The sequence below is a fragment of the Sphaerodactylus townsendi genome, linkage group LG15, assembly GCF_021028975.2.
Source record: "Sphaerodactylus townsendi isolate TG3544 linkage group LG15, MPM_Stown_v2.3, whole genome shotgun sequence".
Lineage (NCBI taxonomy): Eukaryota > Metazoa > Chordata > Lepidosauria > Squamata > Sphaerodactylidae > Sphaerodactylus > Sphaerodactylus townsendi.
Genome location: NC_059439.1, coordinates 11,977,054 through 11,996,211, shown reverse-complemented (window position 1 = coordinate 11,996,211; position 19,158 = coordinate 11,977,054). Strand labels below are relative to the sequence as shown.

Sequence of the window (19,158 nt, the reverse complement as noted above, 5' to 3'; positions counted from 1 at the left end):
ATGGTTTATTATGTGCATTTTGAACACTTCGACAACTCTTGATACCCAGTGTGGAATTTTACTGTAAAAGTTGTATTTAAATCTTTCCCAGATTGTTATTAAAGCTTTCCTTATTATATGGTCTTTAAATTGTGTCAATTACCTTTAATATTGGGCCATAAATATTCTCTTTGAAACAATTGTGCTGATTCAGATAAAAATGTTTGCAGGTCTAGTACATTAAAACATATGCAATGAATTGACAACGTTTTTGTTAATTGGTTGCCAACTCTGTTCTCTGGGGTTCAGACACGCCACTGCCACTTTCCCCCATCCGTCAGCCAATCTTTCAGGATGCACCGTGGTCTTCTCTCTTCCCATTGTACCACATCTGGTCCCTGCCACAGCACACTGAAGCATGGGCACCTCCAAACATGAATTGAGGAGGGCAACAGTCCACATTCTCAAATGCACAAAATGACTGTAAAAGGTAAAGGTAGTCCCCTGTGCAAGCACGGTGTCATTACTGACCCTGGGGATGACATCACTTCCTGACATCTAGGTGGACTACATTTATGTGGTGGTTTGTCATTACCTTCCCCAGCCGTTTACTGTTTGCCACCAGCAAACTGGGTGCTCATTTTACTAACCTTGGAAGGATGGAATGCTGAGGCATCTTAGAGAGCCATCCGAGGTACACAATCAGCTTCAGGGCATCAAAAACTGGCTCAGGTCAGTACCATAGGTATGAATTGGCCCTAAGTATCCACTAAGTGAGAGCCAGCATGATGTAGTCGTTAAGAGCAGGTGGATTCTAATCTAGAGAACCGGGTTTGATTCACCACTCCTTCACCTGAGTGGCAGAGACTTATCTGGTAAACCAGATGTGTTTCTGCACTCCTACATTCTTGCTGGGTGACCTTGGGCTAGTCACAGTTCTCTCTGAACTCTCACCTGCCCCACCTACCTCACAAGCAGAGGTGGGATCCAACCAGTTCTCACCACTTCTCTGGAAGTGGTTACTAATTTTTTCTGAGTGCCGAGAAGGGGTTACTAAGGCAACCTCCCTGCCCATTAGGGACTGGAGGTGCGTGTGTGTGGCAGCGCCACTGTTTGAATCCCACCACCATCGGAGCCTGTTATTAAATTTTTTGGATCCCACCACTGCTCACAAGGTGTTTGTTGTGGGGAGAGGAAGGGAAAGGAGCTCGTCAGTCCCTTGAGCCTGCTTACAGGAGAGAAAGGTGGGGCATAAATCCAAACTCTTCTTTTTGAGTCAGCTGCCCCAAACCAACTTCTGTCGGAATCAAACTTGGACTGCAATGGTGCATTTTGCCACTCTGCACCACAGAACTCTTCCAAAGGGGCAGATAGACAAAGTAATATTTTATTTTAACCATCTTGCATGCCTCCCATATTAGCTAATGATAAAGTAATGATAAAGTACAAAAAATTGACTATCATATAAACAGTTTAAAACAATAATCCTGTAAACATTTTACAGATGCCTGCATCACCCTGTTGATTCAGTATGTTTTTATACTACCCTTTCTCCAAGGAGCTCACAGCAGTGATGTATCGCTCACTCCTCCTCCATTTCATTCTCACAACAGCCCTGTGAGGAAGGTAGGGTTGCTAGTCTTTAGATGGCACCTGGAGAACTCCTGCCAACCACAATCAGTTCCCTGCAGGAAATGGATACTTTAGAGGATGGTTTTATGAAGAAGATTAGTTTTATCTTGTGAGGAGACTCAAGGGGGCTTACAAGCTCCTTTCCCTTCCTCTCCCCACAACAGACACCTTGTGAGGTAGGTGGGGCTGAAGGAGTTCCGAGAGAACTGTGACTAGGCCAGGGTCACCCAGCAGGAATGTAGGAGTGCAGAAACACATCTGGTTCACCAGATAAGCCTCTGCTGCTCAGGTGGAGGAGTGGGGAATTAATCCCAGTTCTCCAGATTAGAATCCACCTGTTCTTAACCACTACATCACACAGTGGTTCTCACTTACTGGATACTTAGGGCCAATTCATACCTATGGTACTGACCTGAGCCAGTTTTTGATGCCCAAGGTCATCCAGCAGGATTGTAGGAGTGTGGAAACACGTCTGGTTCACCAGATAAGCCTCTGCCACTCAAGTGGAGCTCCCATTATGGCATTATATCCTGCTGATGTTCTTTCCCTCCTCTCCCCAAACCCTGCCCTCTGCAGGCTCCACCTCCAAAATCTCCAGGTATTTCCCAACCCAGAACTGGACACCCAGAGGTAGGTAAAGCTGAGAGAGACAAACCATGCAATTTTAAGCAGAACTGAAATCCATGAGTATAAAAACTCTATTTTTCTTCCACTGTCTGCCTACTTTATTCTTGGATAGCATCATAGTGTCAGGAATGTCAGGGGCTCCTGTACTATCCAAGGGGGGTCACACCCCCAAATACAATAGTTGTTCTGTTGATCTGATGATCTGCCTGGCCATGTGGGCTCATGTGACAGCAACAGCTTGTCTGAATCCAGAGTGTGATCTATGTACAACCTACATAAACTACAATTTAGGGCCTCAGATTATGAGGGGCCTCTACATATTTCAAAAAGTTGTCAAATTTCAGTGTGTAGAGCAGGGGTAGGGAACCTGCGGCTCTCCAGATGTTCAGGAACTACAATTCCCATCAGCCTCTGTCAGCATGGCCAATTGGCCATGCTGGTAGGGGCTGATGGGAATTGTAGTTCCTGAACATCTGGAGAGCCGCAGGTTCCCTACCCCTGGTGTAGAGCAATGTGTGTTGTGGGGTAATGCTACAGGACTCCAGCATGACTTTGGCCATTTCTGCACAAGTTACTGAAAACATCTGCAAAACATTCGCAAAACGTTTTCAATCCTCCCCATTTGTCCACCCTCACCCCCTTGAAAATGCTTGCTGGCAGCCATTTTGTGAGTCTCCCATTTTATTTTAATGGCTCGGTGGATTCATAGCTCTGATGCTTTGATGCTTCCAAGCCTCGTGCTGCGATTCTTTGTGGCTTGTGCTTTTGTAGCTTCGAAGGTATCATCCCACAAAACTAAGAAAAAATGATGGCAGTAAACAGGTGAGATGACAGAGCAAGCTCAGAAAATGGCACTGAGGAGTCTGGGGACCACAGCGGAGTCTGGGGACCAAAATGTTGGAAACATTTTAAAGACCTCCACACAGCAAGTGAAGACATTTTGAAAACGTTTTCACAAAAAGAATTGCTAAAATAGAAGATGCATACAGAATGTTTTGAGGCTGGAAATAAAATGTTTTGGACTAAAAACTATGTGGGATTCTTCAGAGGACATATTATATTTCCTGCCTCAAAGCATTTTATTTTGGTTGTACGGAAAGGGCCACCATCTGCCGTGGCCTTGACTGGCTATAAGAAAGGCTGGTGGACAGTCCCATTTTGTTGATTGTTACTGACTCACTATGCATAATTCATCTTGAGTCCCTCTGAGAAAGGCAAACTATAAATAACATAAATAAAAATATTTTTAAAAAAATTAATGTGTCACAATTCATTTTCCCAGATGCCTGAAGTGTACCTCTGTGTGGTCAATCCACTGATAGGCAGGATGAAACCTCAGTCTAAGGTGCATCTGGTGAACTGAGTTGTAACTCACAAAAACTGAAGATGGATTCAATTTTCAGAGTCTTTAAGTTGCCACTGGACTCTGTTAGAGATCTAACAAGCCTGCTGCCCAGGAACTTATTATCATGAAAGGCAGATGGAGATTCTTGACTTTTAGCCATGGCATATAAAAACAAGCCCAAACAATACCTACCAAGTTCCTGGTTTTATCTTTGGTCAGTGAAAGCCTGCAAATGGGCAAAATCAATGACGGCCCATACACAGGCTTTCTCCATACTGACTCCTGCCTCGTGAAGTGCTTTGCCCAAGGAGGTCAGAAAAATTCCTATTCTCCTTGCACCAACTGGGCGAAATTCAAGAGTGCTGTGTGAGAAATAGTGTTGCACTATACAAAATAGTTTTGCAAACGAACCTGGATAAGTGATTAGAGACTGTGATCTGTACCATTGTGTATATGTTATCATAAGTAGGACTGTATTTATGTGATTTCTGTGCCGCTTAATGTGTCAATTGACACATTAAATTCTTTCTGGTGGTTCCAGACTTCTAAAATCCGAATGGATTTGACTATTGAATGTCCCATGTTGTCAATTGTACTGATCCACTATGAGTAATTTGCCTTGAGTCCCTCTGAGAAAGGTGAACTATAAATAACATTAAAAAATTAAGCATCATAGGAGATATATATCAGATGTGTTTTATTATATATTGTCTATGGCAAGCCTGGGAGGGGAGGGGCAGTGTAGAAATGTAATTAAATAAATAATAAATAAATGTTATTGTATGTTGGAAGTTGCTCTTAGCCCACTATGGCGGAGGAGAGCAGAGGTTTTTAAAAAATCAAATAAATTAATAGAAAGAGGAAGTGATTCATATAAAAAGCTATTAACAATGAGTGCAATAATACAGCTTTGGGGAAAACTGTTGTAAGAAAATTGCTTTTGGGTTCCATGTAAGGAGGATGGAACAGATGTTCATGGACTACAATTCCCATCAGCCCCCAGGCTGCTGGGAATCCTGGTTCATGACCATCTGGAGGGCCAAAGTTGGACATCCCTGTTGGACATTACCTTATCTACGTCATCTGGCCCTCCAGATGTTCATGAACTAGGGAGTCCGGCTGGCAGGGGTTGATGGGACTTGTAGTCCCCGAACATCTGGAGGGCCAGAGTTGGGCACCCCTGATGTAGGTCATCTGGAACTGGAAAAGCCAGATCATTCCAGCCCTCCCAATAAAATGACTTCTGACTCATCCAATTTTCCGACAACACAAATTTCTATGGAGCAGCCGGACCGATGCGGAATCCCAACAGGCTGAGCATCGTGTCTATACAGGCAGGGCGCACGGCCCGGGGATCCCCCGGCCTCTGTTTCCAGGAGGTGCATTTTGGATCCTTCAGGTTTTTACAAACGCAACCCAATTTCAGTGCGCACTTTTAAAAACAACAACAACAACAACCCCCCCTTCCACCGTGCCTTTGAAGATGCCGCCGCTGGCGATCCGGTACTCTTCTCTGGCCAAAGGGGGGCGCCCTGAGCTGTCAAAGGAGGCGATAATACAGATGATGGGGGGGGGGGAGCGAGAAAGAGAAGAGCGATTCCTTTTTCTTCTGGGTCCCTGCTTCCTTCCCCCCCCCCTCCAGCTACCAGATCCCTCGCCCTTTGGGGGGAGAGAAAGGGACCCCCTGGCTGGCCATCTTTGCCGTGCGGGTTTTCCCCCCTCTCGCTGCCCGCGGGTGGAGAAAGGCAGGCGAGCGCCCCCTCCGGCCGGCCAGCTCAGCCCAGCCCAGCTCAGCCCAGCCAGCTGCGCTCCCGCAGCGGAGCAGGCGCAGCCTTGGCCGAGGCACCACCGAGCCCCGCTGCGCGCTTGAGCCGAGCCGGGGCGCGGGGACTGGCCGAGCGCAGGCCCGCCGCGAGGATGCCGCCGCCGCCGCCGCCGCCGCCCGGGGCCCAGCGCGCGAGCCGGCGGCTGGGCTGGCCCTCCTAGGGGCGGGGGCGGCGCGGGAGGCCCGAGAGGAGGAGGAGGCGGCGGCGGCGGCGTGGATGCGTGTTTGGCAACAGCGGCCCCCCCAACAAACGCCCGAGGAGGAGGAGGAGGGAGGAGGAGGAGGAGGGGAATCCGTACGGCAGGAACTTATGGGAGAATGAAGGAGATGGTGGGCGGTTGCTGCGTTTGTTCCGACGAGCGGGGCTGGACCGAGAACCCCCTGGTGTATTGCGACGGGCATGGCTGTAACGTGGCCGTGCATCAAGGTAAGGAACCCCCCCACCCTCCTCCTCTTTTGCCACCTGACAGACCCCCCAGCACTCGGCCAGGACCCGGTCGGCATGATTTTTTGGGAAGAGGGTCACAAGTCAACAATGACACCCCCGCATATTTATAGACGCATCTTTCTTTGATGCATATGGTCGATGTTTCGATTCTGATCAAGAATTGGTCGCAGGCATATAATCAATATTTAGATTCCAATCGATAATGTATTTTTAATCAATGTTTAGATTCTAATCAACGATTGATCAGATGCATAGAATCAGTGTTTGCATTCTAATCAATAAATGATGGTAGATCAATGTTTAGATTCTAATCAATAGTTGAATCATGCATATAGTCAATGCGTATAGTCTAATCTGTAGTTGATCGAATGCATATGTCCAATGTTTATAATGTGCGTATACAATCAGCCACTCTTTTGAACGGCGGAAGACGCGGGCGGCCTCCTGTGCGTCGTTAAGGAACGACTGCACTTTTACATTATCTTATCCCGGCTATTATCTTTGCATTCCTCCTGGAAATCCTTTTGTTGTCCGGGCCGAGGGAGTTCGCAGCCAGGGATGTGAGATGTTGGGAAGGCAGAGTTTAATGGGCTCAGAGGCCGAGGAGAGTCATTCCTTGGCCAGAGCACTGGAAGGGAGAGGTGGAAGCGAAGGGTGGCCTCTCCTGGAACAAGGGATCTCGCAAGGTCAAGCCCTCTGTTTTCCCAGCCAGATGGAAATATGGTAGAGAATTCACCAGGAAGGGGGAGGGAGGGATTCAACTTCAACCAAGGGAGCCCACTACCCAAATGAAGAAAATTCAGCCTGTATGCCCTGTTGTCTGGCATCCAGAGAAGATGTTTGGCTGCTGTGTGAGACAGGGTGCTGGACTAGATGGACCACTGGTCTGCCCCAGTAGGAGCAACAGTGACGTAGTAGTTAAGACTAGAGCAGGTGTACTCTAATCTGGAGGAACCGGGTTTGCCACCTGAGCTGTGGAGGCTTATTTGGTGAACTAGATTAGCTTGTGCACGCCAACGCACACCAGCTGGGTGACCTTGGGCTAGTGACTAGTCACAGTTCTTCTGAGCTCTCTCAGCCCCACCTACCTCACAGGGTGTTTGTTGTGCAGGGGGGAGGGAAAGGAGTTTGTAAGCCCCTTTGAGTCTATTTACAGGAGAAAAGGGGAAATATAAATCCAACTCTTCTTCTTCTTGCTCCTCATGTCAATAAAAAGGCATGCTGGCTCAGTGTTTTTCCAATTTCCTAATTGTCTTCTAAAATAGTGTAGTGGAAGAATACCAGACTTGGATCTGGAAGGGCCCAAGTTCAAATGCCGACTCTGCTGTAGAAGCTTGCTGGGAGATCTTGAGCCAGTCATGTATCTCAGCCTGGCCTACCTCACAGGATAAACCTTAGAATGACAGATGCCACCCTGGACTCCTGGGAGGAAGGGCACTGTTTTCAAAGTACTATATTGATAAAGAATCACAAGGTGATTCACCTCTAGGCTGGTAATTAAAACAAACAACTCCAGTTTTGGCACAGAGATCAAAGGAAAACGATTCCACACCTGCAGTTTAGATATTGGGTAGAAAGTATGATGAATCAGGAATAGCGTGGAGAAAATATGTCCCACCGTGCAAAAGTGTTCGTGTCTCGTTCTGTGGAAGGCTGAAAGAAAAATCTTCTAAAGAGCTGCCTGAACCACCAAGTCTTTCCTCGTTCTCACTCAAGAATGCCGAAAATGTCTGGTTTGTGGCTCGAGTGTCTGAGGCAGATATTAAGGGGCATGAATGAGCTACTCCTAATCTTACCCCTATCCTCCCATCTCACTCAGACTCCATAGCAAATCTGTGATCAAACTCTAGCAGGTGAGATTTTCAGACAAGTTTACTTCTAAAAGACCCTCTCACTGGAAAAGATGCTAGGAAAAGAAGGCGGCAGGAAAAAAGGAAGACCCAGCATGAGATGGATTAATTCCATCGAGGAAGCCACAACCCTCCATTTGCAAGACCCAAGCAAGGCTGTTGACAACTTAACATTTTGGAGGTCATTAATGCGTAGGGTTGCCACAAGTCGGAAGTGACTTGACTGCACGTAATGTGCACACAGATCAAATCGAGCCCGAAAGCTCCCTAGAAACTAAAATGACCAATGGGGTGTTGTGTGGTTTCCGGGCTGCATGGCCGTGTTCTAGTAGCATTTTCTCGTGATGTTTCGCCTGCATCTGTGGCTGGCATCTTCAGAGGATCCTCTGAAGATGCCAGCCACAGATCCTCTGAAGATGCCAGCCACTGATGCAGATCCTCTGACGATGCCAGCCACAGATTCAGGCGAAATGTCATGAGAAAATGCTACTAGAACACGGCCATACAGCCCAGAAAACCACACAACACCCCAGTGATTCCAGCCGTGAAAGCCTTCGACAGTTCATTAAAATGACCAAGCTGAGGTTTGGTCACATTATGAGAAGACAAGACTCACTGGAAAAGACAATAATGCCAGGAAAAATGCTGCTTCCCAGGTGGTGGGCTGTTGAGGAGGGGCATTATATCGCCCCACCTCATGTGCTGGGCAGGGCAGGGCAGCAGCTGGGTGGGTCTGGCCAGTGGGTGCTGCTGCACCAGACCCTCCTCTGTCACCATCCCTTCTCTTCCTGCGCCCGGGGCAGCAGCTTCCCTCACCCCCTAGATCCAGCTCCGTCCTTTCCCAATTGAGCCCCTGTTTGCCTTCTAACTCTTGGGCCAGTAGAAATTGGGGCAGATTTGCAAGGGGAGGGGTTTTCCCTCCCTCTGACCCTCCCACTTCCACATTTGCAAACCTTTCAGCCTAAAAAGTTTGGAGCATTATTATTATTGTTATTCTTTCTGCATGGGACCTTCTTGGGGACTTGCAGAAGCAATGGTTTGCAAAGGGCTGCAGAGAGGTGGAGACTCTCTGGTGTATGTGTGTGTCGACAATTGTCGAAAAGAGAATCAGCATGGATTTGTATCTATGTCTGAATGTCCATATGATGTGACAGGTAGAAACTTACCTAGATGTATAGTGACATACAGAAGTTTTCCATATATGTATGCCTTTATGAGACCCATCTTTGCACACATGTCTGTAGAAGGAAGATGGGCTATTTAAAAACAACAACAACAACAACTTTGCATGTGTGTTGCTGGGGATCTTAGATTTTCCTCCTTTCCTCTGCGTAGGCACATAATGCTTTGTGGTTTTGTTTATTATTGCAATTGTACCGGCCTCGGAAACTGATGGGGGGGAGGGTTGACATCAGAGAGGCGGAAAGGGTGGAGGGCGTAGAAACTCGGGGCCTGCTCTTTTTGCATGTTATTTGATTTGACAAGGCTTGAAAAGAATCATACGGCAATGACCTCTGACGGTCTCCCTCAGCTTCCTTCCGGATTAGCAGGGGTTCTATTATTAGCTCCTATGTAGCGTTTTTTTTTTCTTTTTTACTTTGGAGGCGGGCGGTGGGAAGGGGGAGGGCCTTAGTCAGCTGGTGACAGGGATCCACTGACCACCTTTCGGGCAAGGAAAAGGAGCCGGCTGCTGGAAACAGCTATTGCGGATTTCCTTAGTAGATCAGAGTAGTTCCTTTAAACGCTGGAAACAGAAGGGCAAGGAGAAGTCACCTGGGGTGAACCCTGGATCTGGACTTCTTAATATCATTTCAAGCCTAGCTTAACCCTTTCAGACACTTTCTAAAACGAGAATGACCAGCCCTCTGGTTTCTATGCCTTCTGCTTTCTGACCCTGCTCTTTCCTCTAAACTTGGCCGAGGCTGTTCTCTATAGGAGAGGGGGGGACTCTGCCCATGCTCAGAGACATCCATCCTCTTCACATGTAAACCCCTACGTGATCAGATGTTTGAGGTTTAATAGAATTGTTTTCTTCAGTGCACAGAGCTTGATCGGTTGTGTGTGTGTGTTTTTAAAAGTTGTATTGATGCACTTTAGCTTGATATGGGACATGATTTCTCTCTCAAAGTATTTGAAAGGCTTTCACTTAGAGGAAAGCAGGGAACTGTTCCTGTTAGCAGAGGACAGGATTCGCAATAATGGGTTTTAATTATGGGCAGAAAAGTACAGGCTGGATATTAGGAAAACATTTTTTTAAACAGGAAGAGTAGTTCAGCAGTGGAATCAGCTCCTCAGGGAGGTGACGTGATCCCCCTCATTGGCGGTCTTCAAGCAGCGGCTGGATGAACACTTGTCAGGGATGTTGTAGTAGACTGATCTGCATTGAGCAGGGGGTTGGGCTATGTGGCCTCTGTGGCCCTTTCCAACTCTATGTTTCTATGCTTCTAACTAGAAACTTGCTTCCTTTAAAAATAAGAAAGAAAGCTGAATTTCTTGGGAACCTAAATTCTGTGTCCAAGCAGTGGCTGGATGAACACTTGCGTGGGATTCTTTCAGCTGATCCTGCAATGGGTTGGAATAGATTACTTGTATGGGCTTTTCAAACTGTGGCTCATTCCGCACATGCAGAATAATGCACTTTCAAACTGCTTTCAGTGCTCTTTGAAGCTGTGCGGAATAGCAAAATCCACTTGCAAACAAAGGGAGAAAGGTCCAAGGTCCTCCAGCAAGAGTGGGCATGCGGGTCTCCCCCCATCCTTTTGCAGCACTCTAAACACAACATGGCTGTGCCTTCATCAAAGTGGCAGAGCGAGGGGGAACTGCGCCCAGGGCATGCCTGTGTCCTCCGCCCTGTCATGCCCCCGCCAGCCCCCACTCCGGCCATGCTACGCCCCTGCCATGCCCCCAAACAGGCGTGTGCCCAGGGCATCTCTCCCCACCCCACCCTGTTGGCGCTACACCACTGCCCTCAACTGCCATGAAAATGGGCAGAAGACTCTAATATGCATTGGGCATTGTGGGTCTTGTGGGCTGTGTGGCTGTGGTCTGGCGGTTTTTGCTGCCAAAGTTTTGTCCATATCTGTGGCTGGCATTTTCAGAGGCATGTGTTGCTCTCCATGGCACTATTGTAGATTACAGGAATCAGCTGCATTCAGTAGGATGGTCTGGTCTATTTTAAAGTGTGCGTCACTGAAAAAATACTTGTTAAAAATTTCCCTTTCCCCATAAAACCAACTCACCACCCCACCGATATGTCACAATCCCCACAGCATACATTGAAACTTTTTATTTAAATACACAGCAAAAAGGGGGAAAAACACATCATAATTTCAGATAATGATGTAAGTTATGGAGAAAGTCAGAACAGCGATAGTGTCTGTTTTGCCAAAAGGTATATTCCAAGAATTAATACATGCAGCTGTTTTTTACTAACAAGTGTCATTTTTGACCCACGAAGATATGAGTAATGTAGACTGTTGCACTTTCTGAAACTTAATTTCAACAGTTCTCTTTCTGTTAAATATTAACTGTCATGTTCTCATCTTTCTCTGGCAAAATGAGGTGAATGAAAGGAAGCAGGCTGAGAAAACAGGAGGCAGAGGACAGGAAACAATTAAGCCAGAATGCAAAGTCATAGAAATAGGGGAATCCTGGAAAAATAAGAACATTTTTCTTCTTCTCGGCATTGAGCAACAATGGGACTGTGCTTGAGAAGCAAATATCATGTTACTGTTGAAGAGGAAGAAGAGCTTGGATTTCTCTCCTGTAAGGTAGCTTATAAACTCCTTTCTCTTCCTCTCCCCACAACAGACACCTTGTGCGGTAGGTGGAGCAGAGAGAATTCTGAGAGGACTGTAACTAGCCCAAGTTCACCCAGCAGGAGTGTAAAAGTGGGGAAATAAATCTGGTATACCAGATAAGAGTTAACCACTCATGTGGAGGAGTGGAGAATCCAACCTGGTTCTCCAGATTAGACTCCACCTCCTCTTAACCACTACACCACGCTAGCTATCAGTTCCACCTGTGGCCTCCCCCTCTCACGTGTCACAAATCATTAGCACATTTCTGACCTCTCTACCACTTGATGCTAGCCATCATTTGCCAGTGCAGTTGCCAACCTTCAGGCACCTGGAACTGTTCCACTCGATGATCAGGATTAGTTCCCCTGAAGAAAATGGCCTCTTTGGAGGGTGGACTCTATGGCATTATACTTCATTGAGGTCCTTCTCCTCCCCAGCCACACCCTCCCCAGGCTTTGCTCCCCAAATCTTCAGGTATTCCCCAACCCATAGCTGCAGCGGCCTAGGGGGGCAAAATGGCACCTCCCCCCATGGCCCCCCTCGCAGAGGGCCCCCCCCCCCCGCCCACCTACCTTAGTTCAGCTGGCTGCAAAGATCATCCGGCTGAAAAAGCAGGCTGCTTCAGTCCGCGAGGCCCAGCTGGTGAGACGGGGCAGAGCAAGGGGGGAGGGGTGTGGCAACTTTCCGCCCCCACGTGACCACAATGGCGCACGCCCGGGGCATGGCACCCCTCTATCCCATTGTAGCTACGCGACTGTATAGCAAGCAATCTTATTTCCAACTGACCAGAAAGAGACTGTCTAATCCAGAAGCTTAGTTGGGTACCTGCTGGTTTCTGTTTGGGTAGGGTTGACAACCTTTAGGTGGTGAATGTAATAATAACTGCGCCAATGGCTCAAAACTCAATTATAATGTATTGTTCTTAATTAATAAATATTTTGCCGGATAACAGTCTCTGCATGTCATGAAACCATTCATTTACAAAATCAACAGCAACTTTTTTTACAGAAGTAACAACTTAGAAACCTCTCCTTTTTTAAATTACAAATATCAAAGCGCTGTAGGGCGAGAAGACCACACTGCCCTTAAAAAGGATGGAGTAGGAAAAAAATGGGATCAATTATAGGGTCATCCAGTGGCAGGGATTCCAGAGATGTCGCTGTCCTGTTTCAGAGTCCTGGCAAGGAATCCTTGTTCCCTTGGTGTGGTTTCCCCCCACTCTGCCTTTTCCCTAACCGCATCTGATTTATTCATGCGTATATTTAAGAAACACCAATGTTATTGTTCCATTATGGAAGTGAGGCTGTTCTGCACACCAAATGCATAACGGGTTGCAGTTGGGATAAAGTAACCCTCGTTCCTGTTTTCACATTCGCATGAATCCGTGCAGGCAGCGATTGGAGCCCACGGAAACAACGTGGGTTGCTGTCACGCCTTTGCAGGGAGGCACGTCTGTTTTTTTTTATTTACCTCCCACCAATGCATAGCTACGCAGGCATGCACAAATGAACCCCCACAGCCCTGCTGACTTCTCACAATACCACGATATGACCATTTGCACCTGCGTGGCTGCACAGATGTGAGCCAGGAAAAAATTTTTTAAAAAGGAAACCGCAGCCAAATAAAGTGCCTCCTGCCCGGCCGTTCGCAAATGGCTGCAACCTGGGATTTTTCAAAAGACTTGCAAATAGTGCGATTCTCAAAAAACCCAGTTTGGGGGAAATAACAAGGGGGCAGACTTGCTTTAGGCGTGGGATCAGTGCGAAGATTCCCCCCTCCCAAAACAGGGTTTTTACCATCCTTAACCTGTGTTTATTGGCTCGTGCAGAACGGGCCTCAGAGCAGCTTTGAAAAGATTCCCATCCAAGTAACTAACGGTGTTGTCCTCTTCAGAGTCACACCTTTCTAAGTACCTTTACTCAGTAGTGGGATTCAGCAAGTTTACACCACTTTGGCAGAACCGGTTGTTAAAATGGTGCTTGTAAACAGTCAGTTGTTAAATTATTTGAATCCCACCCCTGGACGCGGTTGTTAAATTATTATTTGAATTCCACCACTGCCTTTACTTCAGCGGATTAATCAGGGTCTAACTCAGTTTAAGATTGCACTGTTAGGGTCGGAATTTGTTTATGCTTCATAGTAAAATTCTACTGTGTTCCTTCGGACTTGTGCAGGAGCCTTCGGTTGCTAACGCCGTGGAGCTAGGTTGCTAACTGCCTGGAGAAAAAGCCCATCTCATTCCCTTGATGGGGTGTTATTTACCAGGCTATGTTATTATATGCTATATAAAGCTTAACCTGTTCATTTTCACACACTTTGTTTCCATCATGTTACTGGTCAGGCTATTCTGGACCATCTGGTCACTGAAAAACCTTGGCCAACTGAGTTCTGCCAAACTAACTTGCCTCATGTGGATTGTTGTGAAGATAGAATGGTGGAAGGGAGAACCTCGTGAGATCTTGGGGAAAGGGGCAGGATGAAAAGATAATAATTAAGAACTGTTCCTGGGCTTTGCATGCTGTATTTGCATTGCCCTGAGCTTACTGCTTTGGTGCAAGACCACGATTTGCAATGCTGTGGCAGATCTAACAGGGATGCATTTGTCCTGTTTGCTCTTTACACCGCACAGCACTCTCGAAGGCTACTTCTGTACTTTCCTACTGTACTGATTTTAATTAGAGGCTGTCTGGCAATTTCAAAGCTGTCTCCTCCTAATGCTTAATTCCTATAACTGCCCATGTTGGGAAGCATTCTACGCGGCTCGGAAAATTGCCAGCCAAAAACATTAGTCAGTTTTGTGGGCCGGGGGGAAAAAGCAGCACCGTAATAAACTCACTGACTCCTGATGAAGCTGAAACAACAAACAGGAGTCTTTTGGCACCCTTGAAGACTTCTTACCATCTCACCTTGTTGAAGGTGCCCACAAGACTTGGGTTTATTTTTGCTACAAGGGGCATTATCTTGGATTAAGATGATGTTTATTGATTAGACAAACTGGGGCATCTCTACCAGGTGTTCCATTGATCGGACAGGAAATTTTTGCCCAGATGTGGACAGCTAATTTCCTTTTTCTGCCTCTGTCTGTGCATCTGTGTAATGAGACCCTTAATTCTCTCTCCTAGTAACCAAAAAGGCGCAGTTACTGGGGAATTACTTCTGTGCGTCGCGTTCTTGGTCTCAGTAGGAAAGTGGGTGGCACTCTTAGAAAGTACGTTTGATTTGTCTTGTTTGGCAGGAGATACACCCAGTGCTAAAAATATCAGCGCTCTATTGTCTCTCGGGATGAATGATGCAAAAGGAGGACAGGCAGCTGCTTAGTTTATTTTGTAAAAGTTAATCGGTTTCACCGTCAGGCCAAAGTCTTCTGCAGAGCGTTAAAAGCCCACTTCCTGACCAGAGACAAAGCTGTGTAATTTTAAAATTTGAGTGCCAATTTAGAAAGGCCATGGGGGCTAATCCACAGACAGAGGAAGCAATCCTAGGCAGGTCTACTCAGAAGTAACTCTCATTTGTTTCAGTGCGGAATACTAATATACAGCTGTCCTTAGGACATCACATCAATGTGATTCCGTCCAGATACGAGCTCTTGTTTCTCTGTCTAACTTGGTGGTTTTACTCTGTGTTTCTTTCTATGTATAATGCAAATGTGAATTTGTCTGGTGTACATGGTGTACCTCACAGATACAGGTTCTTTTTCTATAGACAATTTAATTAAAATATGGCTCTTTGATATGTGCTGGTAAGTTTGCTATTGTTATTATGGCACTAAAAGGTAACCACTTCAAATGATGTCAAAATGAGTTGCTCATTTTTTGTGTGTGGGACTGTTAAATTGTGAATTATAGAGTAGGCGTTTAAACTTTGCTGAGAATTCCCCCCTTCCCGTCTGAAATATGAAAGGGTGCCCTTGAACATCAAAGCTACGTCCTGGAGGATAATAGTAATGTAAAAGAAAGTGTAACTAGGCATGCACAGAGTGTTTTTCCCTCTCTATGTAATAACAGCCCTCTCAAGTCAGCATTCTAAGAATACTTTCCTGGGAATAAGCACTACTAAATAAATGGAAACTTATCCCTGGGGGCAGCTGCTTGGAATTTCTGTGACAATTTCTGAGCAATTAACTTTCAGTTCAGAAACTGGGGACATCTTTCATCATAGAAAGAAAGGCCAAACGGAATAGACACTTCAACAAAGAATTACATTATTGACCAGAAAAGTTTAAAATGAAGGTTTTAGGGTAGAGTTTATTTTGACTTTTTTGGTAGGGGGAGGAAGAGCCTGACAAAATGTTAACGATATTTCAAAAATGATTACGCATTTCTCATATTGCTGACAGTAAGGAAGCCAACCTCCAGGTGGGGTTTGTGGATCCCTCAGAATTGCAGCTCATCTCCAGACTACAGAAATCAGTTCCCCAGGAGGAAATGGATGCCTTGGGGGGTGGATTCTATGACATTGTACCCCACTGAGGTCCCTGTCTTCCCCAGGGGCACCCCAGAGGCAGGGGGGGTTTAAAATGGTGCCCGGGGCAACACCTGCTCCAGCCGGCGGAGGCTCCGCTAATTAAAGGAGCAGCCTGGTGGGGCGGGACCGAGGGGAGGGGAGGGGGGCAATTCTCTGCCCCCCCACGTGACCCACTAGTGTGTGCCAGGGGACATGTGACCCCACATGTCTCCATCTCCGCATCTGCTCCATCCCCAAATCTCCAGGAGTTCTCAACCTAGATCTGGCAATCCTTTCCCCTTCATGCAGGAGGGACCTGGCAACCTGCTAGATAGGTCGGTCCTTCCTTCCTTCCTTCCTTCCTTCCTTCCTTCCTTCCTTCCTTCCTTCCTTCCTTCCTTCCTTCCTTCCTTCCTTCCTTCCTTCCTTCCTTCCTTCCTTCCTTCCTTCCTTCGTCCGTGGAGTCTCTCTTTTCCTTTCCCCCCATTTCCCATCTTCATGACTATTTTGTCAACCTCAACAATTTTTTAAAAAATAAAGCAACAGACTAAATTATTTTATACCTTCTTGCTGAAAAGGGACTGAGGCGGTTTCATCTGCCTGAGCTTTTATATAGTTTTGTTTTATTTTCATATTTGTTTGTCTCCTTGGTTCTTTTGGGCAACAGGCTTCCCTCTGGGTTTCACAGCATCAGCAAATTTGAACACACATTCTTTTGCTCATAGCAAAACTTGGGCACAAGGAGGAGACATGCAGGATTCGTGCGTTGTTTGGGGGGTTGTAAGCAGCTCTCCCTGGACTCCGATCTGTTCAAATTTTGCAAAACCTAAAGATCGAAAGAGATTTGTGCACTGTTCACAGATCCCCCATTTTCCTCCCCAGTGGGGACCCAAGGCAATATAACAACATTCTCCCCTCCCCATTATAAGCTCACAACATCCCTGTGAGGTAGGCTGGAAGTTTATGGAGTACCCAGACTTTCATTTTGTGTGACTGGTTGCCTGAATTTGGACATTTGGATCCCAACTGACATGGACCTATGAAATGGGTATTTTTTATAGCCCAGTTGAACCTCTGTGAACATGAATAATGGAGAATTGTTTAAACCCAGGTTTGGAGCCGAAAGAAAAGATATTAAGCGGATATATACACTAATACACCAAAATATAAATAAATAAAATAAATAAATAATGTGTACGTGTGTGTTTACACCTAAACTGACCTTCTGAATTTTGCTGGTCTCCCCACAGCGTGCTATGGGATTGTCCAGGTTCCCACTGGACCATGGTTCTGTCGGAAATGTGAATCTCAGGAAAGGGCCGCCAGGGTGGTGAGTATAATCTAAAACCGGTTTGTAAGAACTGGCAGAGCAAACCCAATCCAGCAGTCTTGGCACAGGCTGCCTAGAGGCTTCTGGGACAGCACCCACAAGCGAACCATAAAACCTGTTCTTATTTCTCTGATATAATGCCTCTGCGCGTGGAAGCTTCATATTCTTGGCTGCTTGGTCACCTGTGTGCTGTTGGGGTCTACAGAATTCAACATTGTTTTTTCACGCCTATGCAAATAGGTAGGGCTATTGAGCAAGGGCCCTGGGGTAGCAGCCTCCCGCTCCTCACCCACCCCACCCTTGAGACCACATGTGATTTCAGAGCATGTATATTTTTGATTAACTCCCTGGGCCTGCATAGCAACTGGTGATTATTAGAAACAGTTGTGTGGTTTGATGTCCCAGATGTTTAGGCCAGCAACACAAATCTTTTTGCTTTTTGGCGGTTTAGCTTTGCACATATCCAAAACGCTGTTCCCACCTCTAGGGCTGCCAACTTGTTCTTGTGCCACAGTTTGAATGGCCAGCTTTAATAGATAATAATGCCATATCCAGGCTGGGGTGGGGGCGTGGAATTACCTGCTGTTTCTGGCAAACAGAAGTTGCTAATAAGGACACAGGAGCAGATGGGTCTTCTTCCCAGGTCCATTGGCAACTCTACCAATCTCTTATCTACAATATTTATTTACTTTGTTTATATTTTGCCATTCTCTCTGGATTACATAATGTTAAAGGAAGTTGATCAGACAGCCAAAGACACCTGGTAAATAATGCATTAGGACTAGGATTACGGAACTGGAAAATAATGCAAAAATACAAAACAAAAACACCTCTGTCTAAGGCATGACATACTGTAATGCAGAAAGGCAGAAAACAATGCAGTAAAAGAAAGTTGATACATACTATAAGCACTGCAATAGACTGCAATCTTACTCCCTTGTGTATCAGCTTCCTGAGCAGTTCCATTGTACCGCAGTTTTGATACTTTTATAAAATTCTCCTCCTGAACATTTCTGGTTGACATATTCTGTGAAACGGTAGAAGTGTGAAGTCCTTCCTTACTACCTCCAGCCATTCTACAACATGGAGCCCACAATAAGGAGTAAGGAAAAGACTCCTTAACAGGCAGTTCCCAATGATGTTATAGTCTGTCTCAGAAAAAGATGGTAGTAAGGTTATATATTCCTCCATCACAGAACTCGACTTGCCGAACCTTCTTTGTTGCAGAATGCTATGTTTGGGCCCTAGTGCCTACCTAGCCCTGCTCCCGCCCCCCAATCCGTTTAAAAGTAAAAAAGTAAATGAATTATAAATACTCTTGTATCAAAGCACGGTGTTCAATTATGCACAAAATAATGGTTTTGACAAAGGCAGGGCCTAAAAATAAATGATAAATCTTTTATTTGATTGGGACTATATCCAAATGTGGAAGCATACAATTTTCTCAACCGCTGCACCTCAACTGACCATACTAACATCTTTTTCTGAGACAGAGTATAATCATTTGAAAGATAACACCTTCAGAAGTCTTTGTTCAGGTGAGCAAATCCTTTGAAATGGTGCCCTCAGTGGGTCCCTAGACATTGGGTACTCTTAAGAATTCGAATGGCTTTCTCCCAGATTGATTGAATGCCTCTCAGCATTATCTGGCATGCTTTTAACAGCACTGTCCTCCTCTGTCTTCCCCAACTCAGAAGAAGAGGCTGAGTGTAGCCTCACAACACACTCACAAATCATGTTGTCAGCGCCAGGTTTGGGAAACACCTGAAGATCTTGGGGGTGGGGCCTGAGGAGGGTGAGGTTTGGGGAGGGGAGGGACTTCAACAGGGTCTACCAGTAGTAGCATAGAGTCCACTTTCCAATGCAGCCATTTTTGGCA

General features: G+C 46.2%; 1 protein-coding gene across 6 annotated transcripts in view; it reads left to right on the top strand.

Moving 5' to 3' along the window:
• The first annotated feature begins 5,598 nt into the window (after positions 1 to 5,598).
• MLLT6 (MLLT6, PHD finger containing) overlaps positions 5,599 to 19,158 on the top strand; it is a 111,100-nt gene continuing 97,540 nt past the window's right edge. For 2 of the 6 annotated variants that reach the window (XM_048517365.1, XM_048517367.1), the window contains exons 1-2: positions 5,599 to 5,835; positions 17,200 to 17,279. In XM_048517365.1, the coding sequence (XP_048373322.1) occupies positions 5,727 to 5,835; positions 17,200 to 17,279 (189 nt within the window). In that variant the 5' untranslated portion in view covers positions 5,599 to 5,726. The remainder of the gene's footprint in view (positions 5,836 to 17,199; positions 17,280 to 19,158) is intronic. The other 4 variants (XM_048517364.1, XM_048517362.1, XM_048517368.1 and 1 more) reach the window with 2 other exon arrangements.